We start from the raw sequence: 15358 nt of genomic DNA on the forward strand, positions 1-15358 counted from the left end.
CATATTCTATTAAACCATATTATGATCCACATTATATATACTGCCCTCCTAAGCAAAAATGCCGTAACTCGGGCAAAAAAACTTGTAAAAAAACGATTAAACAAAGTAAAATGGTTTTTTTCCATTTTTTTTTCTGAGTTATGGCATTTTTGCTTAGCAGGGCAGAATATATATATATTACGTGGTCCGTTATTATATGGTCTCATTAATTCGTAATTGTCTTGCATGACCATCTTAATGACTAGTGAACAATTCCCTACATTTATAGTCAATAGTGTTAATGATGAAATAGTCATTAAAAAGCAGATGCTGTTAAAACTGGAAACGATTATAGTTTTAACGCAACTAAATAATGTATTCTACTATCCGTGTACTATAATCTACTTACATACTTCCATATATAATAGCTTAAAAGAGGGGGGGGGAGGAATAATAATTACATTAATAGGTATGGAAATATTAATGCATAAAATATAACAGTTTATTTAACAAATTACACTAGGTACATTATTTTGGAACAAGTTGACAAAAAGAAAACGGAGATCTATTTATATTTTTGGATTTTTTATTCGAATTCTGAATTGGCCTAGGAAATGTCATCTATAGTATTAATAACTTAAATCACAAGTTGTAAAAACACCGATTTGTGGTATTTTCAGGGTGTTAACACTATCTATTACTTATTCTAGTATAAATTATAAAATATTACGAAAGAGTAGCTCGTAATATATTTAAAATACATTTTAAAAGCACGTGGAAATTGGAATTACTTTAGGATAATTCTCTTTTTTGGATCAACTTTTATGATAGTTGCATTAACAATAACCATCGAGTAATTTATTACTCTATGATAATAACACACACATACAGTCAATTATATTTTATGAAATTGTATTATAATTTATAATATTACTATCTACAAATTAAAATTAATATATTTAGTAAGCGTTACAGTCATGAGCACAAAAAATGAGCGATGCATAACATTCGCCGCACCGCTCATTTTTCGTGCTCCTGATCATAATAATTAATGAATGATCGTTATTTATTAAAATTAAAAGATCATCATGTGTTTGAAAAGTATTTCTATACTAAAACTACTACAATTTTATATGATCTGTGTTCTACTAACACTTCAATAGTTCAATGTAAACTAAAGCTATTCAAGAAAATATTGACAAGTGGCCAATGAGAAATGAGAATCGATGGCTCCAGTCCCCTAGATTGAGAAACATCGCTGATACCAGCCGTAGTTACGCGATAGTTTCCCAATAGGCAATAAAACCTATGTGACTCTTGAGCTACAAAATAGTAAATACAGACACATCCAGACTCCAGTTTTGTTGTTATCGGCCGCTTGCAATTTGCAATGTTTTGTTGGAGTGTCTGCGGGTCGTGGAGTTCAACGACAACTACTTCTGGTGTGAACTGCGGGTTCGCGGAAAAATGATTTCCAAATAGGTGAAATTAATCGCTTGTTGCTACGCATCACGTTTCTTCGTACTTTTGCAGATATGCGCCACGGAGTACTACCCGTACATAATATATCAAAGTGGTGTCAAAATGATGATGGTACGAAAAACAACGATTTTTAAACTGTGAGTACTTACTAATTATAATTGTCTGTTGTGCGAATTTCGGTTCTTACTTCCCACTTGATTTGTCCTCAAAATGGTTCAGAACACTAATGGGGGTAACATTTTGTTTTGATTTAATTGCAAGACTATTGGGTTTTGTTGATGATGTCATTGTTTATACTGAGTTCAATGAAATAACACTGCTTATGCTTACATTACCTTACATGTATTGCATTATACTACTGTTTTAAATTTTAGATGTCGACTGTAGCAGAAGATAAAAAGTCAATCAGAATGGTTGGCCCTAAAGTTTCACAGATCGCCAATATCTTTCAGCGGCCTGCAGTGACCAAAGACACTGATATAATGGCTGTTAAGCAAAATGTTTCGCCAACCCTTGAGAAAAAACTTCCAGCCAAAGTTGAAACGCCTAACCAAGTGACCGTTGTGAGAACTGAGAGTCATTTAGCAAGATTTAATAACGCTAGAGCATTATTTGAAAAATTAGGAACTGGTAAGAAAAAATCTTAATACTTTATAGTATTACAAATAATTTTGCATTGCTAAAAAAAATAAAATTATTATTTATTGTGTACTTGATTGATATGCAATATACATATATATTTATATATATATATATATATATATATATATATATATATATATATATATATGTATATATGTTTGTTGATTATGAAAAACAAAATTATATTAAATAATTATATTTTTCTTATATACGAAAAACATACTAAATTAAAGCCATTAAAAATAATGATGTTATTTTCGAATAAAATCCTTGTATATACCCTAGATGGTAGAAATATTTAAATTGATTAAAGAATTGTAAATGCTAATTAAAGTGCTTCAAATTATATTTTGAGTATTAGAGAGTATAGAATTAGGGTTAGTTGTCTGTTATAATAATTTGTTGCTTTTTTTAACGGTATATTGCAATTTACCATGTAATGAAACTATTTTTCACATATCTGTTGACAGAATAAAACGTATAGGTATAATTGTTAATGAAGGAGAGAGAAACACAGGGTATATATTACCTGTATTGTATAACTATGGTTTATGAATTTGTCTAGAACAGTGGTTTTTAACGGAGGCAGTGAGAGGTGCTGTGGGGCAGCTAACTTGTTTTGGGCGGTAATAGCAGTGAGTAAGTTTTGAGTAGTAGGGTACTGTGAACTCTACATGCAATAAAACCCATTTTCACGTAGGGGGGTATTGAAAAAAAGGTGTGGCAGTTTAAATAAGGTTAAGAAACACTGGTCTATGAGCAATCATTTGAGTAATAATATTTTTTACACACAGGAAAATAAATAGTTCATCTAACAATTAAAAGTTAATAGTGTTAGTTAATACTACTCTTTAAATATGTTCAAGTTATTTTCCATTTAATTACAGGGGAAACTAAGACAACATTACTAGAAAAAATAAAGCAGAGCAATTCTCAAGACAGTATTTGTGCAAATTCAAGATCTCCTAGTCCACCATCAAATCATTTAAAAGCTAATGGTGTTCTTACTAGTGCACAAAGTCATTCACAGTTAAATGGTGGTAAAGTGACAGAAAAACCTTCAAAACCAGAAAAACCAGAAAAGAAATTTAATAGTCGTGAATTGATAGAAAAACAAAAAAACTGGACTTCACATTTTTCTAAATCACCAAGATCTTCCAATTCCAGGTAAATTAAAAAAATATTAATATTGAATTTAATTATATTTTGTATTTATTTTAAACACATTGCAAGGTATAACAGTGACCCTAGTCCAAATGAAGTTAGAGGATGGACTCCAAATGTTAACACTGAAAGAATTTCTAGAACATCATCCACATCTTCATTACCGAAAAATGTTGCTCATCCTTCGAGTCCTCCGCCACATCCTCCATTTGTTATTGATAAATCTATTTCTCAAGATACTATGGATACAAATATGTATGTATCTATTATTCATTAATATTGTAATTACGCTATTAAGTACTTTCTTAAATTTATATTTGATATAGGAGAACAAATATGCATACCAATGATGTAATTGAGCTTATTTCAAATGAAGAACAATACAAAGAACCTTTCATTGGTAAACAAATTGAAGAAAAGTCAATTGAAATAAGTACAGATGATTATTTAAGTACTGTTCAAGAAAATACAAAGATTGAAGAACAATATAATGATATTGTAGGTACCTATATTAATTAATTTATCATCAACTTATTTTCTATTCATGTTTTAGGAGCCAAAAGATAATTGTCTTATTAATAAACAAGAAAATTCATTTGATGTATCTAATTCTTATATAAACCCTGAAAAGGCAGATAGTTTAAACTCATCAATTAATGAATTTAATGATAATCAATTTGAGAAAATTATTGAAGACATTAGCTTAAGTTTGAATGAAGCCAATTCATCTACACCAAAAGTCCAATTTAATATTGGAGATACTGCCTGTCAACCAGTAATAATTACTCCATTAGAAAGTGAAGGAGATTCTGGGTTTATATCTTCAGAAGCTGTTAGTGTGCCCGATCTGAATAAAGATTTAAATAATGTACTAACTAATGTTCAATTAACTGATGATGATGAAGCTGAAGAAGTAAATTTATTTTATATTATAAACATATTTACTTTACTTAACAAATTACTTTTACTTTAAAAAAGTAAATATATCATAAGAATAATTATACTAATATAAATTTATAAAAACATTTTAAGGGCAAAATTTCTTTGGATTTGGGAGATAAAAGTTTGAATAGAAGTTCAGAAGACATTATTGATCTTGAATCGTCTGGACAGCCAGATATGATGACACCAGATGAAGCTGAGCAATTACTTAGTACAAAGTAAGTGTATTTTATAAAACATGTTTTGTTGTTAAGCATGTGAATATCAGTGTAAGCTTGCGAGTTGTGATACTAATTTACAGTAAACATTTTTTTTTTTTGTCAAGTTAAACATTCTATGAGGGCGTTAAACAACTTTTTGTTTACGCATAAAAAGCATGTTCAGCAGATGCTTGTTTCTAGAAAACTGAGCAGTGTTAATGCACATTTTCTTATAAACAAAATGGAAGATTAAAACTATATTTTCATAAGATTTTTTTTTATGTTACTAGGGATCATGTTATTAAATTATTTAATAGATTTTATCTTGCAAAATAAATTATTAAAAAATGCTTCGTAAACATGAAGACAAATTCTTACTCTATAATATTTTTAAAAGTAAATATGTGTTAAAACTGCTCCAGTTTCCCAGAAATGTACATCTCTTGAGATTGTTTTGGTACAAATATAGGGCCTGTCTAAGTAAAAACTAAATATTAAATACCAATATACATGAAAGTTAACAACTTAGGTGTATTCGGTATAAAAATGTTAGTTTTGTATCATTTTAAAACTGCCTATTCTTTACTTCTTATTACTGTGACATTCTCTTAAGGCTTAACAGTATGTACAGTTGTGAAGTTAGATGATATGTTATGAATTTATTAAGATAGGTGTTTTTATTTTGGAAATTATTAACTGATTGTTATTTTTGTTTGTTTGTTTTTTTCCATCGCTTTTACATATAATGATTTGGCTGCATGTTTATTTATATTATTTTTTGAAGAATCCTGGAAAAAAAAAGTATGTAAGTATTTGTTTTTTCTTTTGATTGTGTATAATGTGAAATATTTCTTTTAATAACCTTCAATCTGTAGCGGCTCGTGGTTATAACAAAGGAGTGCAATAAGAATATCATTATCCTCTATTATAATGGTTACACATTAATTTTTGTATACATTTCGGAGTGGCTTCAATCCTTATTTACATAAAGTCATTATTAATTCATTATGTTGTACTCCATCAATAGCTTTTTCATAGTATACCAGGTGATCAACTTATCCTGAATCACTCAATATCTCACTGGGATTAATAAGAAATTCAATTTTTTCTTTACATAGTGTTTTTATACAATGTGATCTCAAGTTTTTACCATTTTTGTTTTTGTTTTTACCCCCCTCTCAACTTTTTTTTGATAGCAACTTTTGAAACTTGAATGGTAATGCATACATTTCATTAACTTTTTAATTAGAAGATAATGTACTAAAAATGGTCGATAATTATTTTAGTTATTAGATAAGTTATTGAAGTTTCAAGTTTAGGGTAGAAGCAAAGGTGGAGTGAAGTATTATTTTTATCTGCACACATTTCCCAACCACACTTCCCCTCCCATCCTAACTTTTAAACTCTTAACTTTAAAAATAGTTATCCAAAACGGGTTATCGACCAGTCAAATGTTTAGTACATTATTCTCAATTAAAAAAGTTAAAGAAATGTATGCGTTATCATTTAGGTTTCAAAAGTTGCTATCAAAAAAACGTAAGTTGGAAAGGGGGTAAAAACAAAAAAAATTGTGAGAATTTGAGATCACATTGTATGAACAAACATAATGAAAAAAAAAAAATTATTAATTATGCACGAGCCGTGACTGCACTCAATCAATTTAGTTTTAATTAATTCAAATAAACTATATATCATTTATATTTTACAGTAGTCAAGACAACTTATTGTCTGATGAAGAAGCCAAAGAAATTAAAAAGTTATTATCGCCATCTGATAATAAATTGAATACATCAGACTGGATGAGTGAGGTTGTATCAGTGGAATCTGAACATGCGAATAATCAAAGGTTATTGTTTTATGTGGATCTATTTTTATTGTTTTAATAAGATAGTATTACTATATTGTACGTAGATTATGATCTAATATTTACATGTTGTCTAAATATTTGTTCGGTTTGTTTTAAGTGGGTTTCTAATTGAAAACATTACTGTTTAATTAATACTTAACGTCAATGTCACATTTTGATTGGTTCTTGCTAGTTGGCCATCAATCTCATACTCATTAACTAATTGTAAGTTAGGAACCTTGGTGAGTTTGGGTGGTGTTTTCATTTCTTAACACTTGCCTTCTTATAAAAAAAACTGTGTAAAAAGAAAGTTAAACTGAGGGCTGTAAAAATATTACAAGCTCACTCCACTCAGATATACCTATTTTATTGTAAAGAGGAGGAGGCAGTGTGTTAGCGCTCACTGTTGCCGGTTCGACACTCGGTCACAGGCGCTCCGTTTGCTGAGCGAGCAATCGTCCGGTAAAAAGGAACCGCCATCCCCCTCTCCGGCGACGGATTGACAACCCGTCCCGGAAGCGAATTCGTCAAGAAACCATCTCATGATGGTAGCGTTGGACCTTCATGGCCCGTTAAGCTACATGATGACGATGATGATTGTAAATAGTATCCACATGTATATTTGAATGGTGTTATGCAGAAAGCAATCATCCCACAATGTACTTTTTGGGTATAATTTTAAAACAATGATAGATAGCGCTGCACTTCAATGTTGGTTTGGTTGTATTTTGTAAAATACGTAATCTAAAATTGTCTATCTCGTTCTACTAAACTCTCGTTTTTCATAACTTTGATGGATAACAGCCTTCTGCATAACGCCATTCAACTATATCCAAAAAGTACATTTGTGGGATGGTTGCTTTCTGCATAACGCCATTCATTTTAAGTATATTATGAAAAAAAAATGTTCTGCTATTTTTTTATGTTTGATATATTTATTTTAGTCAAGAAATGAATGAAACTATTAATAACTATAATATGGAGGATTTTTATGTGGATGACTCTTGGGAACAAAGCTACAATGAATCAAAAACAGACACTTCAGTTTGTAATGAGAGTGTTGAAATAGAAGAATATGAATGTGATGGAGATATATACAAATCCAAAGGCTTTATTCCGTTGCCTACCAAAGAAGTAATTAAGCAGTTTTTTTTTAATATAAGTATACGGTGTATACAGTGTAATGGGTCATCCTAAAAATATAAGGAGTAATAAAGTGTCATTTATTATTGATGCTTTTATTATTAGATTTTTGAAGAAGGTGGCGTTCATTATTATGAAGATGGACACTTCTGGATGGAAGTTCCTGGGTTACCAGAACGCGATTTAGATGACGAATGCCATATTCAACCTAAACAAAACATGAAAGTGAAATTCAGTATTGATCCAATTAAGGTGAGTTAAAATAATTAAAAATTCATTTTTGCCCTACCTTCTTTTTTAATTTTTTTATTCAGGTTTACAGTACATTTTCTATGGATGAATATGATCGTCGTAATGAAGATGTTGACCCTGTTGCTGCTTCAGCTGAGTACGAATTAGAAAAACGAGTAGAGCGTTTAGACTTAATGAAAGTTACATTATTAAAAGGTCCTGAAGGCTTAGGTTTATCCATTATTGGAATGGGAGTTGGTGCTGATACAGGTCTTGAAAAACTTGGTATTTTTGTAAAAACCATCACACCTAATGGAGCTGCAGCTGCTGATGGCCGTATTCAAGTAATGCCTTTACCGAAAAATATGCTTTAATTTGTCTAGATTTTTATGTTAACTTATTTTTAAAAAAATATTTTGTTCTGTCCCCAACTATAATTCTATTAAATCACTTAAGACAATCTAATTCTGCCGTATTTTAGTTCCTTTGTAATATTGTCCTATTTGAATAATCCCAACAGGGCTTATCACTATTTTTTATCCTTGCACTTTTAATTAGATTTAATTATGTATTAGAGTTTCTGAACTCATCTTTATTAAAACTCTTATTTCTAAAAAAATTAATGTTAATTTCAATATTGAAAAAAACAAATATTATAATTCACTTATGTGATATTATATTTAGAGGTGATTAATATTTTTTAAATTTTATACCTAATCATAATCTAATGTTTGTTGTATATTAAATTATAGGCAACAAATTAAAACATTTAAATACATTTTAAATTTGTGTTAAGTTCATATGTGGCACAAATAATTAAAAATATTCATTATTTTGAAACATGTAATATAGTAATATGATAATACAATTTAGGTAAATGATCAAATAATTGAAGTTGACAACAAATCATTAGTTGGAGTTACACAAGCATATGCAGCATCAGTATTAAGGAATACTTATGGCCAAGTAAATTTTGTAATTGGAAGAGAAACTGATCCTGAAAATAGTGAAGTTGCTCATTTAATTCGTCAGTCATTGGAAGTAAGTTTTTTAAATTCAAAAACTCTAATTATAATGCCCATACATGAGCTTAAAAGCACAGTCAAGACCGTGTTTATGTAATTAACCCATTTATGCCGGAGTTTTTTTTCTTCCAATAATTGGTATGTTGGATGCTTGTTTATTATTATTTAAAAAAAGAAAGAAAGAATTCTAGTTGGATTTTTAAAAAATTTAATGTTGCCATATGGCAACGAAAAAAGATATTTCACAATGTGAGTGGTATTAAAATTATTTTTTCATAGTATGAATAATATTACATTACTATGAAAAAATAAAAAGTATAAATTGTGCACATTGTGTGTTTTGATTCTTTTATTAAAAGAAAAAAAAAATATATATATGTATATATATATTATATGTAATATTTTTGATATTGTTAGAAAACTGAATTATAAGTTATCAAAAAAAAAACATCTTTTAGCTTTTATTTAACATTGTTTTCGAATGTAATTCTGTGATTGTTCTAGGACTCAATTTTTGTACGAGCAAACTATACTTTTTAGTGAGCTACCTAATCCTTAATTTTTGTTTTTGCTTTAATGCTATCACAAAAGAAATTTCATGTAGCTAACTGTCCACGCTCTTGTAAGCTAGAACCGCCACTTATTAATTTAATTCCCTATATAATCTTTATAACAGTATTATTTTAGTTTTTAAATTATAAATATTATTATAATAGTTAATTATTATTACATTTTATAATGAACATAACATCATAAGAGTAAATAGAAATGTTAGTTACCTCTATGGATAAACCATATACAGCTTCTAACCAAATTACAATAAATAGCTATGGATAATATGTATACAAAAATATGAATTAGTATGATTATAGGACCCGTTATCAGGGATTTTATTAATAAACTTAATTGCCTACTCATGCGATCCCTCTTAAATATAGGTGTTTGTGCTGTCCCTTTACAAAAAACATTTGATTACAAGTAAATAAATTAAAATTTGTTAAAATATACGTGTTTCATTAAGAAAATATGTATGGCCAATAAAATGTCAAAAGCCATCAGTATTTTTGAAAAATTAAAAATCCTTAAATAGTTTGCTAACTATTGTTAAACTTTAATTTTTAATTAAAATATCTTCTACTACTTCGCCTTTATATCAACTATTTGGGGTCAACCACTAATTTTAATATTAATGTATATTTTTAATTTAGGCTGATCGAGAAAGAGACACTCAGAGACGTCAATTGGAACATTCATTAAACCAGCAATTTAGTAATGAACGAACAGAGTCATCAAGTGAAGATATAAGTAAAATAGAAGACGTAAACACAGTTCAGACTTTACGAGAATTATTGCAAGAAGTATGTAATATGTACAAATTATTTTTAAAAAATTATTTTGGGGGGGAGTAGAGTATAAATTTATTTTATTTTACAGAGTCGTTTAAATGTAGCTAAAGCAGAAGATGAAGTTAGCAAACTGAAAACCAGGGTGAGCTTAATGATTATGCTCTCTGGGTTTTCTGGGCTACTTACTTACCAGTTGCTAATAATATAACATAAATTAAACTAATTAATTTTGCTTGCTATTTTAACATATGTTGTTATAAAATAATATTTTAACTTTAAAGATATTCAACTATTATGAATTTAATTTTTCTAAGGTTGAAGAGTTAGAGTGGAATGGAGCCAGTAACAAAAAGGAAATTTCTGATAAACTTATACAGTCTGGATTACATTTGAATGAGTTGGATAAATGTTTGTATGTGGCTAAAAGAGATAAAGAGACATATCAAGGAATGCTACAAACATCAGAAGTAATTGTTTTAAGTTCGCTTTCTAAAAATATGTAATCAACTTTTTCACCTTAAAATACTAAATAAACTTGTCACAAAAGTTTAATTAAATACTCTAAGAATTTATCTTATTATATTATGTAATTGAATTTTGTATTAATATAAGTCTAATTCTAATAATAATTAATAGGAGCGATATATAAATTTGGAAAAAAAATATTTAAAGCTAAAGAAAATTTTAAAAGAATTTCAACAACGTGAAGCAGATCTAATACACAGAGAAGAGTATTATTTACAAGTATTGCAAGAAAAAGATACTGAGTATAATGCTTTAGTTAAAGCACTAAAAGATCGGGTAATTTTCATTTTATCCTAATAACATCTTCTACATGGGTAACATAAGCTTTTATTTTTTTGTTGAAAAGGTAATACAAGTTGAACATGAGCTTTTAGAAACACAACGTCGTGCAGGTTTTCCAGTTCAACTTCCTCAAAATACTACTAGCACTAGTCATTATTTATCTACATTGACACCTCTTGTTAAAAAAGCTAAGGTAAGGGACTTTTTTACTCAAGTATAATATTTATTCATTACAAAAAGTGTAGTATTATGTTTTTGTTATTAGTCATCTCCTGTGACGCCTTTACTTCAGCAATTAGGAGCAGAGTTATCAGAATCGGAAGATTGTTTTGAGGATGAAAAAGTTGGTACAGTCGAGCGAAAGTTACCTGTTAAAGAAGAATTAGACCGAGCTGTACCTCAACACGAGCTTTTAGACGTTTCATTATCAAAAAGTAAAGCTGAGTTAGCTGCAAGAGGTCTTGCTACACGTCAATTACCAACAAATCTTCGGAAATCATTATCTAATAGTAGTCTGGTAAATATTCTATTGTGGTTAGGTGTATAAAATATAAGATTTTAAATTACCACTGTGAAACTTTTGTCAATGTATTCTAGGATTATAATATTGAGGAGGCTAATGGTGCTGATGAAGTTAAACCCCTAGAATTTTCTAATGAAACTAAAGACATTTCTAATGAACTAGTAGCTTATGAACAAAAACAAATTCCACAGTATGCTTCTGTTCAAAAGCCTCAAGTTCAACAGACTGATCACTTTTTAGCTCGAGTTCAACAGTCCACTCATTGTCGTAATTGTATGCTTTTTACAAAATGAGTTATTCAAATTTAATACAATTATTTTTAACAATTTAAAAATGCAATTTAGTAAACGGGCCACCACCATCATTAGCTGAACAGCTAAAAATTGTACTTGCTGAACGTGAATCACGTTTGTCTGAATCAAACAGTGTGTATACGTCTGATCATAATAGTTCAACAAGTTCTTTCGCAGATGAAATAAGAGAAGCTAGCTTAAATTGTAAGTTGTAAATTTTGTTATATTATGTGTAATGTATGTAATACGTTTTACAAAAATATATAATTTAGGCAGTTTATTTAGTCTGTAGGTATATTACTTTCCAAAATTGAAGGAGTATAAAATTATAATATATCCAAGTACGGAAGAATCTTAAATCGGTCTGTAATGCGAGAACATAAATATACATAATTAAAAATACTCTGGAAATAATTTACTCTGCGCAACCTGTGACCTTTTTCCTTTTTAACTACATATGGAAGGGAAGGAAAAATTGTATATGAATATGTATTTTAAAATTAAATAACCGGTTCAAGATTCTTCTGAATATATATTTATTCTGAAGAAATAAAAAAATTAAATATTTAAAAAGAACTTTAACATGAAAAATAATACACTAGCATTAACACGTATTTCAGCAGCAATGTGACTTTCTTCAGGGCTAATCATAGACCGAGATTGATTATAGGAATACTATCTCCTTATACAATGTCGTCATACCGGAATTGATACTCATTGTCAATACGTGTTTTTACGAATTTGAGTAAAACGTTTTATAATGGACTTAAGACCAGTTTATCAAATTTTTCTTATTTTTTACATTTCTTTTGCCTCCCTGATATAGAACTTAATCGGTCTAAGTCTGTTGTGGGCCCCGATGATTTTGGTAGCATTACTATCAAAATACACTTGTACGCTATAGTGTATTACTTTTTTACGACAATTAGGTACTACATACTAGAGAAGTGGATGATATATCGCCGTCCGGGTCAAACAATGACACAACTGCAAAATTTGGTAAAATGGACTAAATGCTTTAATGTGTTAAGTTATAGCGAACGTATAAGGTAGAAAAACGACGCAACTGTAGTTGTAATAATTAATTTTGCATTCATTTTAGTGAAAAATAACTTGGTTTTTTGGTTCTCCTGTAAAATTTCAATTATTGCAGTTGTGTCATTGTTCTACCCGGGCGGCGATATGGTGGTTTTCCGCTTCCTTCCACACCAGTCGAGTAACCGTTTCTTTCTCCATACAGTTGCCCACTCAGTGAGAGAAACGGCCGGCCAGCAACCGAGATTTGAACCACAGCTAGTGCATAGAAGCACTGCCGTGTTAAGCCTCTCAGCTACAACACGACAATATTATTTTATTTCTTTACTATATATAACCACAAATTTTGCTTAAGTTTTTTGTATATATATATATATATAAAATATAAAAAAAAATCATATTTTTAATATTTAGTAAAGAAAGCCAACACATCATGGCAGCAAAATACTACTCAGCTACCTCAGAGTTCACCTTCTTCAGTTTCGTCATCTGAAAGTGCTTCACCGGGACATTATGCTTCTGATTTAAATAATTCAAAAATAATTGGTTCAGCTGGTATATTTAAAAAAAAAAAATGTTTAAACTTAATAAATAATATTTATTAAACATTTTTTTTTTAGATTCCATTGATGTATGGACATCTTCACAATTATCTGACAGTTCCAATACAGAAAGAAAAAATACACATGTTTGGCACAACGCTCCTGTGCATGAATGGTCAAAAGAACAAGTATGAAAATTAAGACTTCAGTTTACTCATACAATAATATTTTTAATTTCCTGTAATAATTATTTCAGGTTTGCCAGTGGCTATTAGCATTAGGACTTGAGCAATACATTTCAAAATTTATGGAACACCAAGTTTCAGGAGTTGGACTTCTAAATTTAGATACTAAAGATTTTAAACATTTTGGTATTGTTGGAGATGATAAAAATAGACTAAAGCGTAAACTCAAAGATCTTAAAACTCAAGCAGATAAAGAAAAAAGACATACACAAAAAGAGCGAAAAGAAAAGGAGCGACTTCAAAGAAAAGCAGAAAAATTGGCTGAAAAAGCAAGCAAACGTAAATAATCTTGCCTTAAGTATTTTATTCTTTTACTTCTAGTCTTTAGTGTAAGTGTTAAGTTTTTTTGTTTTTTTTGTTTTACGTTATGTAATACAATCAATGTACAACAAAAAATACATTTTTCCATTTAGAAAAATATTTGTATTCTTGAAATACTTAAAAAAAAAAACATTTTTCACGAGTAGAATCAAATAAATTGCTCATTAAATTTAAGTACTTAATTATTCACAGTATTAGAACAATGTATACTAATTAAATCACTCTTATATGTATTACAAGTCATTTTTATGTATATTATTTAGAAGATCAGTGTTTTAATGAATTGAGATTTCTTAAGTAAAATATATTTTAAGTTAAGCATTTAACATACTAAAGTCATCAACTGTTTTAGCATATTATGATGACCCTTATTTAAATTACTAGTTAATTTAATACAGTTGTAGTATTTAAATTATATTAAAGATATACTATATTTCTAGTCTTTCCACTACTTACAGTTTTTAAATCCGTTGAATATTTATGATATTTTCGATGCATGCATACCTGGCACAACAATAGTATATTTATATGTTAAACAAATTCATACTGATTACTAAACTATGTTTGTTTTTTATGTAATAGTTCTTTTTGTTATTTTAATACTCAATTTCTATGTCATTACCTTTAAATATTATTGCATGTTTTTATTAAAAAAAAAAAAAACAAATATTTACATTTCTGACAAAACCAAGCAATTTATATTATTTAGCAGTTCTATTAAAGTTTAATCACTTATTTTTTAAATTATTTATTTATACAATTTTAGAAAAATTATCTCGCATGAACATTTCTTATAGACTAATGTATAATTTATACTTTTCATAATGAACTGAATTATAAATGTTTGCAATGATGTTAAATATTTATTATTGTATAATGTATACATAATTTATGATTTATTTATTTATTTATTATTGTAACATTATTGAATAATCGTTATACTTATAATCTTACTTTTTTTTATTGTTTTAATTTTTTTTTTAATTTTGTATCTTAACAGTTTTTAGACTAAGAACATTAATGTATACTACAAACAAAATATTGAAATACATTTTATGTTTGTGTAAAAAACAATTTTTAAAAAAAAACCGTTTGTTTATTATTTTTTTAGTCGTTATATGAATAATATACCAAATAAAACTGCATGTTACCTAAACACCAGTGAAGTCATTAAAATTAAAATTGACTTTGTGAAAAAAAATTACTCAAATACGATTATACACATATACTGTACAGTTATTATAAATGATAGGTTTACCGTTTATGGCTGGTTACTTTTCTTACCAACTAAGTTGTAAGGTTTCATGGTTTAATGAACATTGGTCATTAATATTATGGAAACGTCGCAATTTGTAGTCATCATTTATCAATATAAATAAATACCATAATTATTTTTTTATTATGCGCTATGATTAGGCATAAAAAAACTTGCGTGTGACCTTAATTCTTTGAATAAATGAATTTATGTAATAAATATTTAATATATTATCCAGCAACAAACTAAGTAACTGCAATTATTACACAAAAACTTTTTTGTAGTTTTGATAAGAAACCCTAATTTTTTATTTTTTTGTTAACAATATTTAGTTTTT

At 28.4% G+C, this 15358-nt stretch overlaps 1 protein-coding gene across 4 annotated transcripts; it reads left to right on the top strand.

Moving 5' to 3' along the window:
* Positions 1–1297: 1297 nt before the first annotated feature.
* LOC126839262 (neurabin-1-like) lies at positions 1298–14279 on the top strand. 4 transcript variants are annotated; one of them, XM_050574456.1, is made up of 24 exons: positions 1298–1598; positions 1836–2091; positions 2991–3270; positions 3346–3522; positions 3594–3765; positions 3821–4180; positions 4300–4427; positions 5194–5214; positions 6118–6255; positions 7200–7389; positions 7504–7650; positions 7713–7973; positions 8503–8670; positions 9863–10012; positions 10089–10142; positions 10315–10467; positions 10637–10801; positions 10872–11000; positions 11073–11324; positions 11405–11603; positions 11675–11827; positions 13073–13213; positions 13279–13388; positions 13457–14279. In XM_050574456.1, exons 2-24 carry the CDS (start codon positions 1836–1838, stop codon positions 13730–13732), a joined length of 4080 nt encoding a protein of 1359 aa, XP_050430413.1. In that variant the 5' UTR covers positions 1298–1598; the 3' UTR covers positions 13733–14279. The 4 variants fall into 4 exon arrangements, with proteins under 4 accessions (XP_050430413.1, XP_050430412.1, XP_050430414.1 ...); XM_050574455.1 differs by having other exon boundaries at positions 1299–1598; positions 3337–3522; positions 13457–14275; XM_050574457.1 differs by lacking the exon at positions 5194–5214 and having other exon boundaries at positions 1299–1598; positions 3337–3522; positions 13457–14275.
* Positions 14280–15358: the final 1079 nt, after the last annotated feature.

This window comes from Adelges cooleyi, unplaced genomic scaffold (assembly GCF_023614345.1).
Source record: "Adelges cooleyi isolate 19-005CV unplaced genomic scaffold, UGA_ACOO_1.1 ACOO_flye_CR_arks_rails_tigmint_CR_PRNA_30, whole genome shotgun sequence".
In the NCBI taxonomy this organism is placed as follows: Eukaryota; Metazoa; Arthropoda; class Insecta; order Hemiptera; family Adelgidae; genus Adelges; species Adelges cooleyi.

What these genes read in the sequence shown, in the direction of transcription:
- LOC126839262 (XM_050574455.1), top strand. Translation starts at nt 1,836, where the DNA reads ATGTCGACTGTAGCAGAAGATAAAAAGTCAATCAGAATGGTTGGCCCT. An exon ending in CCAAGATCTTCCAATTCCAG is followed by an intron (nt 3,271 to 3,336) that starts GTAAATTAAAAA and finishes ACACATTGCAAG; the next exon opens with GTATAACAGTGACCCTAGTC. An exon ending in CTCTTGTTAAAAAAGCTAAG is followed by an intron (nt 11,001 to 11,072) that starts GTAAGGGACTTT and finishes TTTTGTTATTAG; the next exon opens with TCATCTCCTGTGACGCCTTT.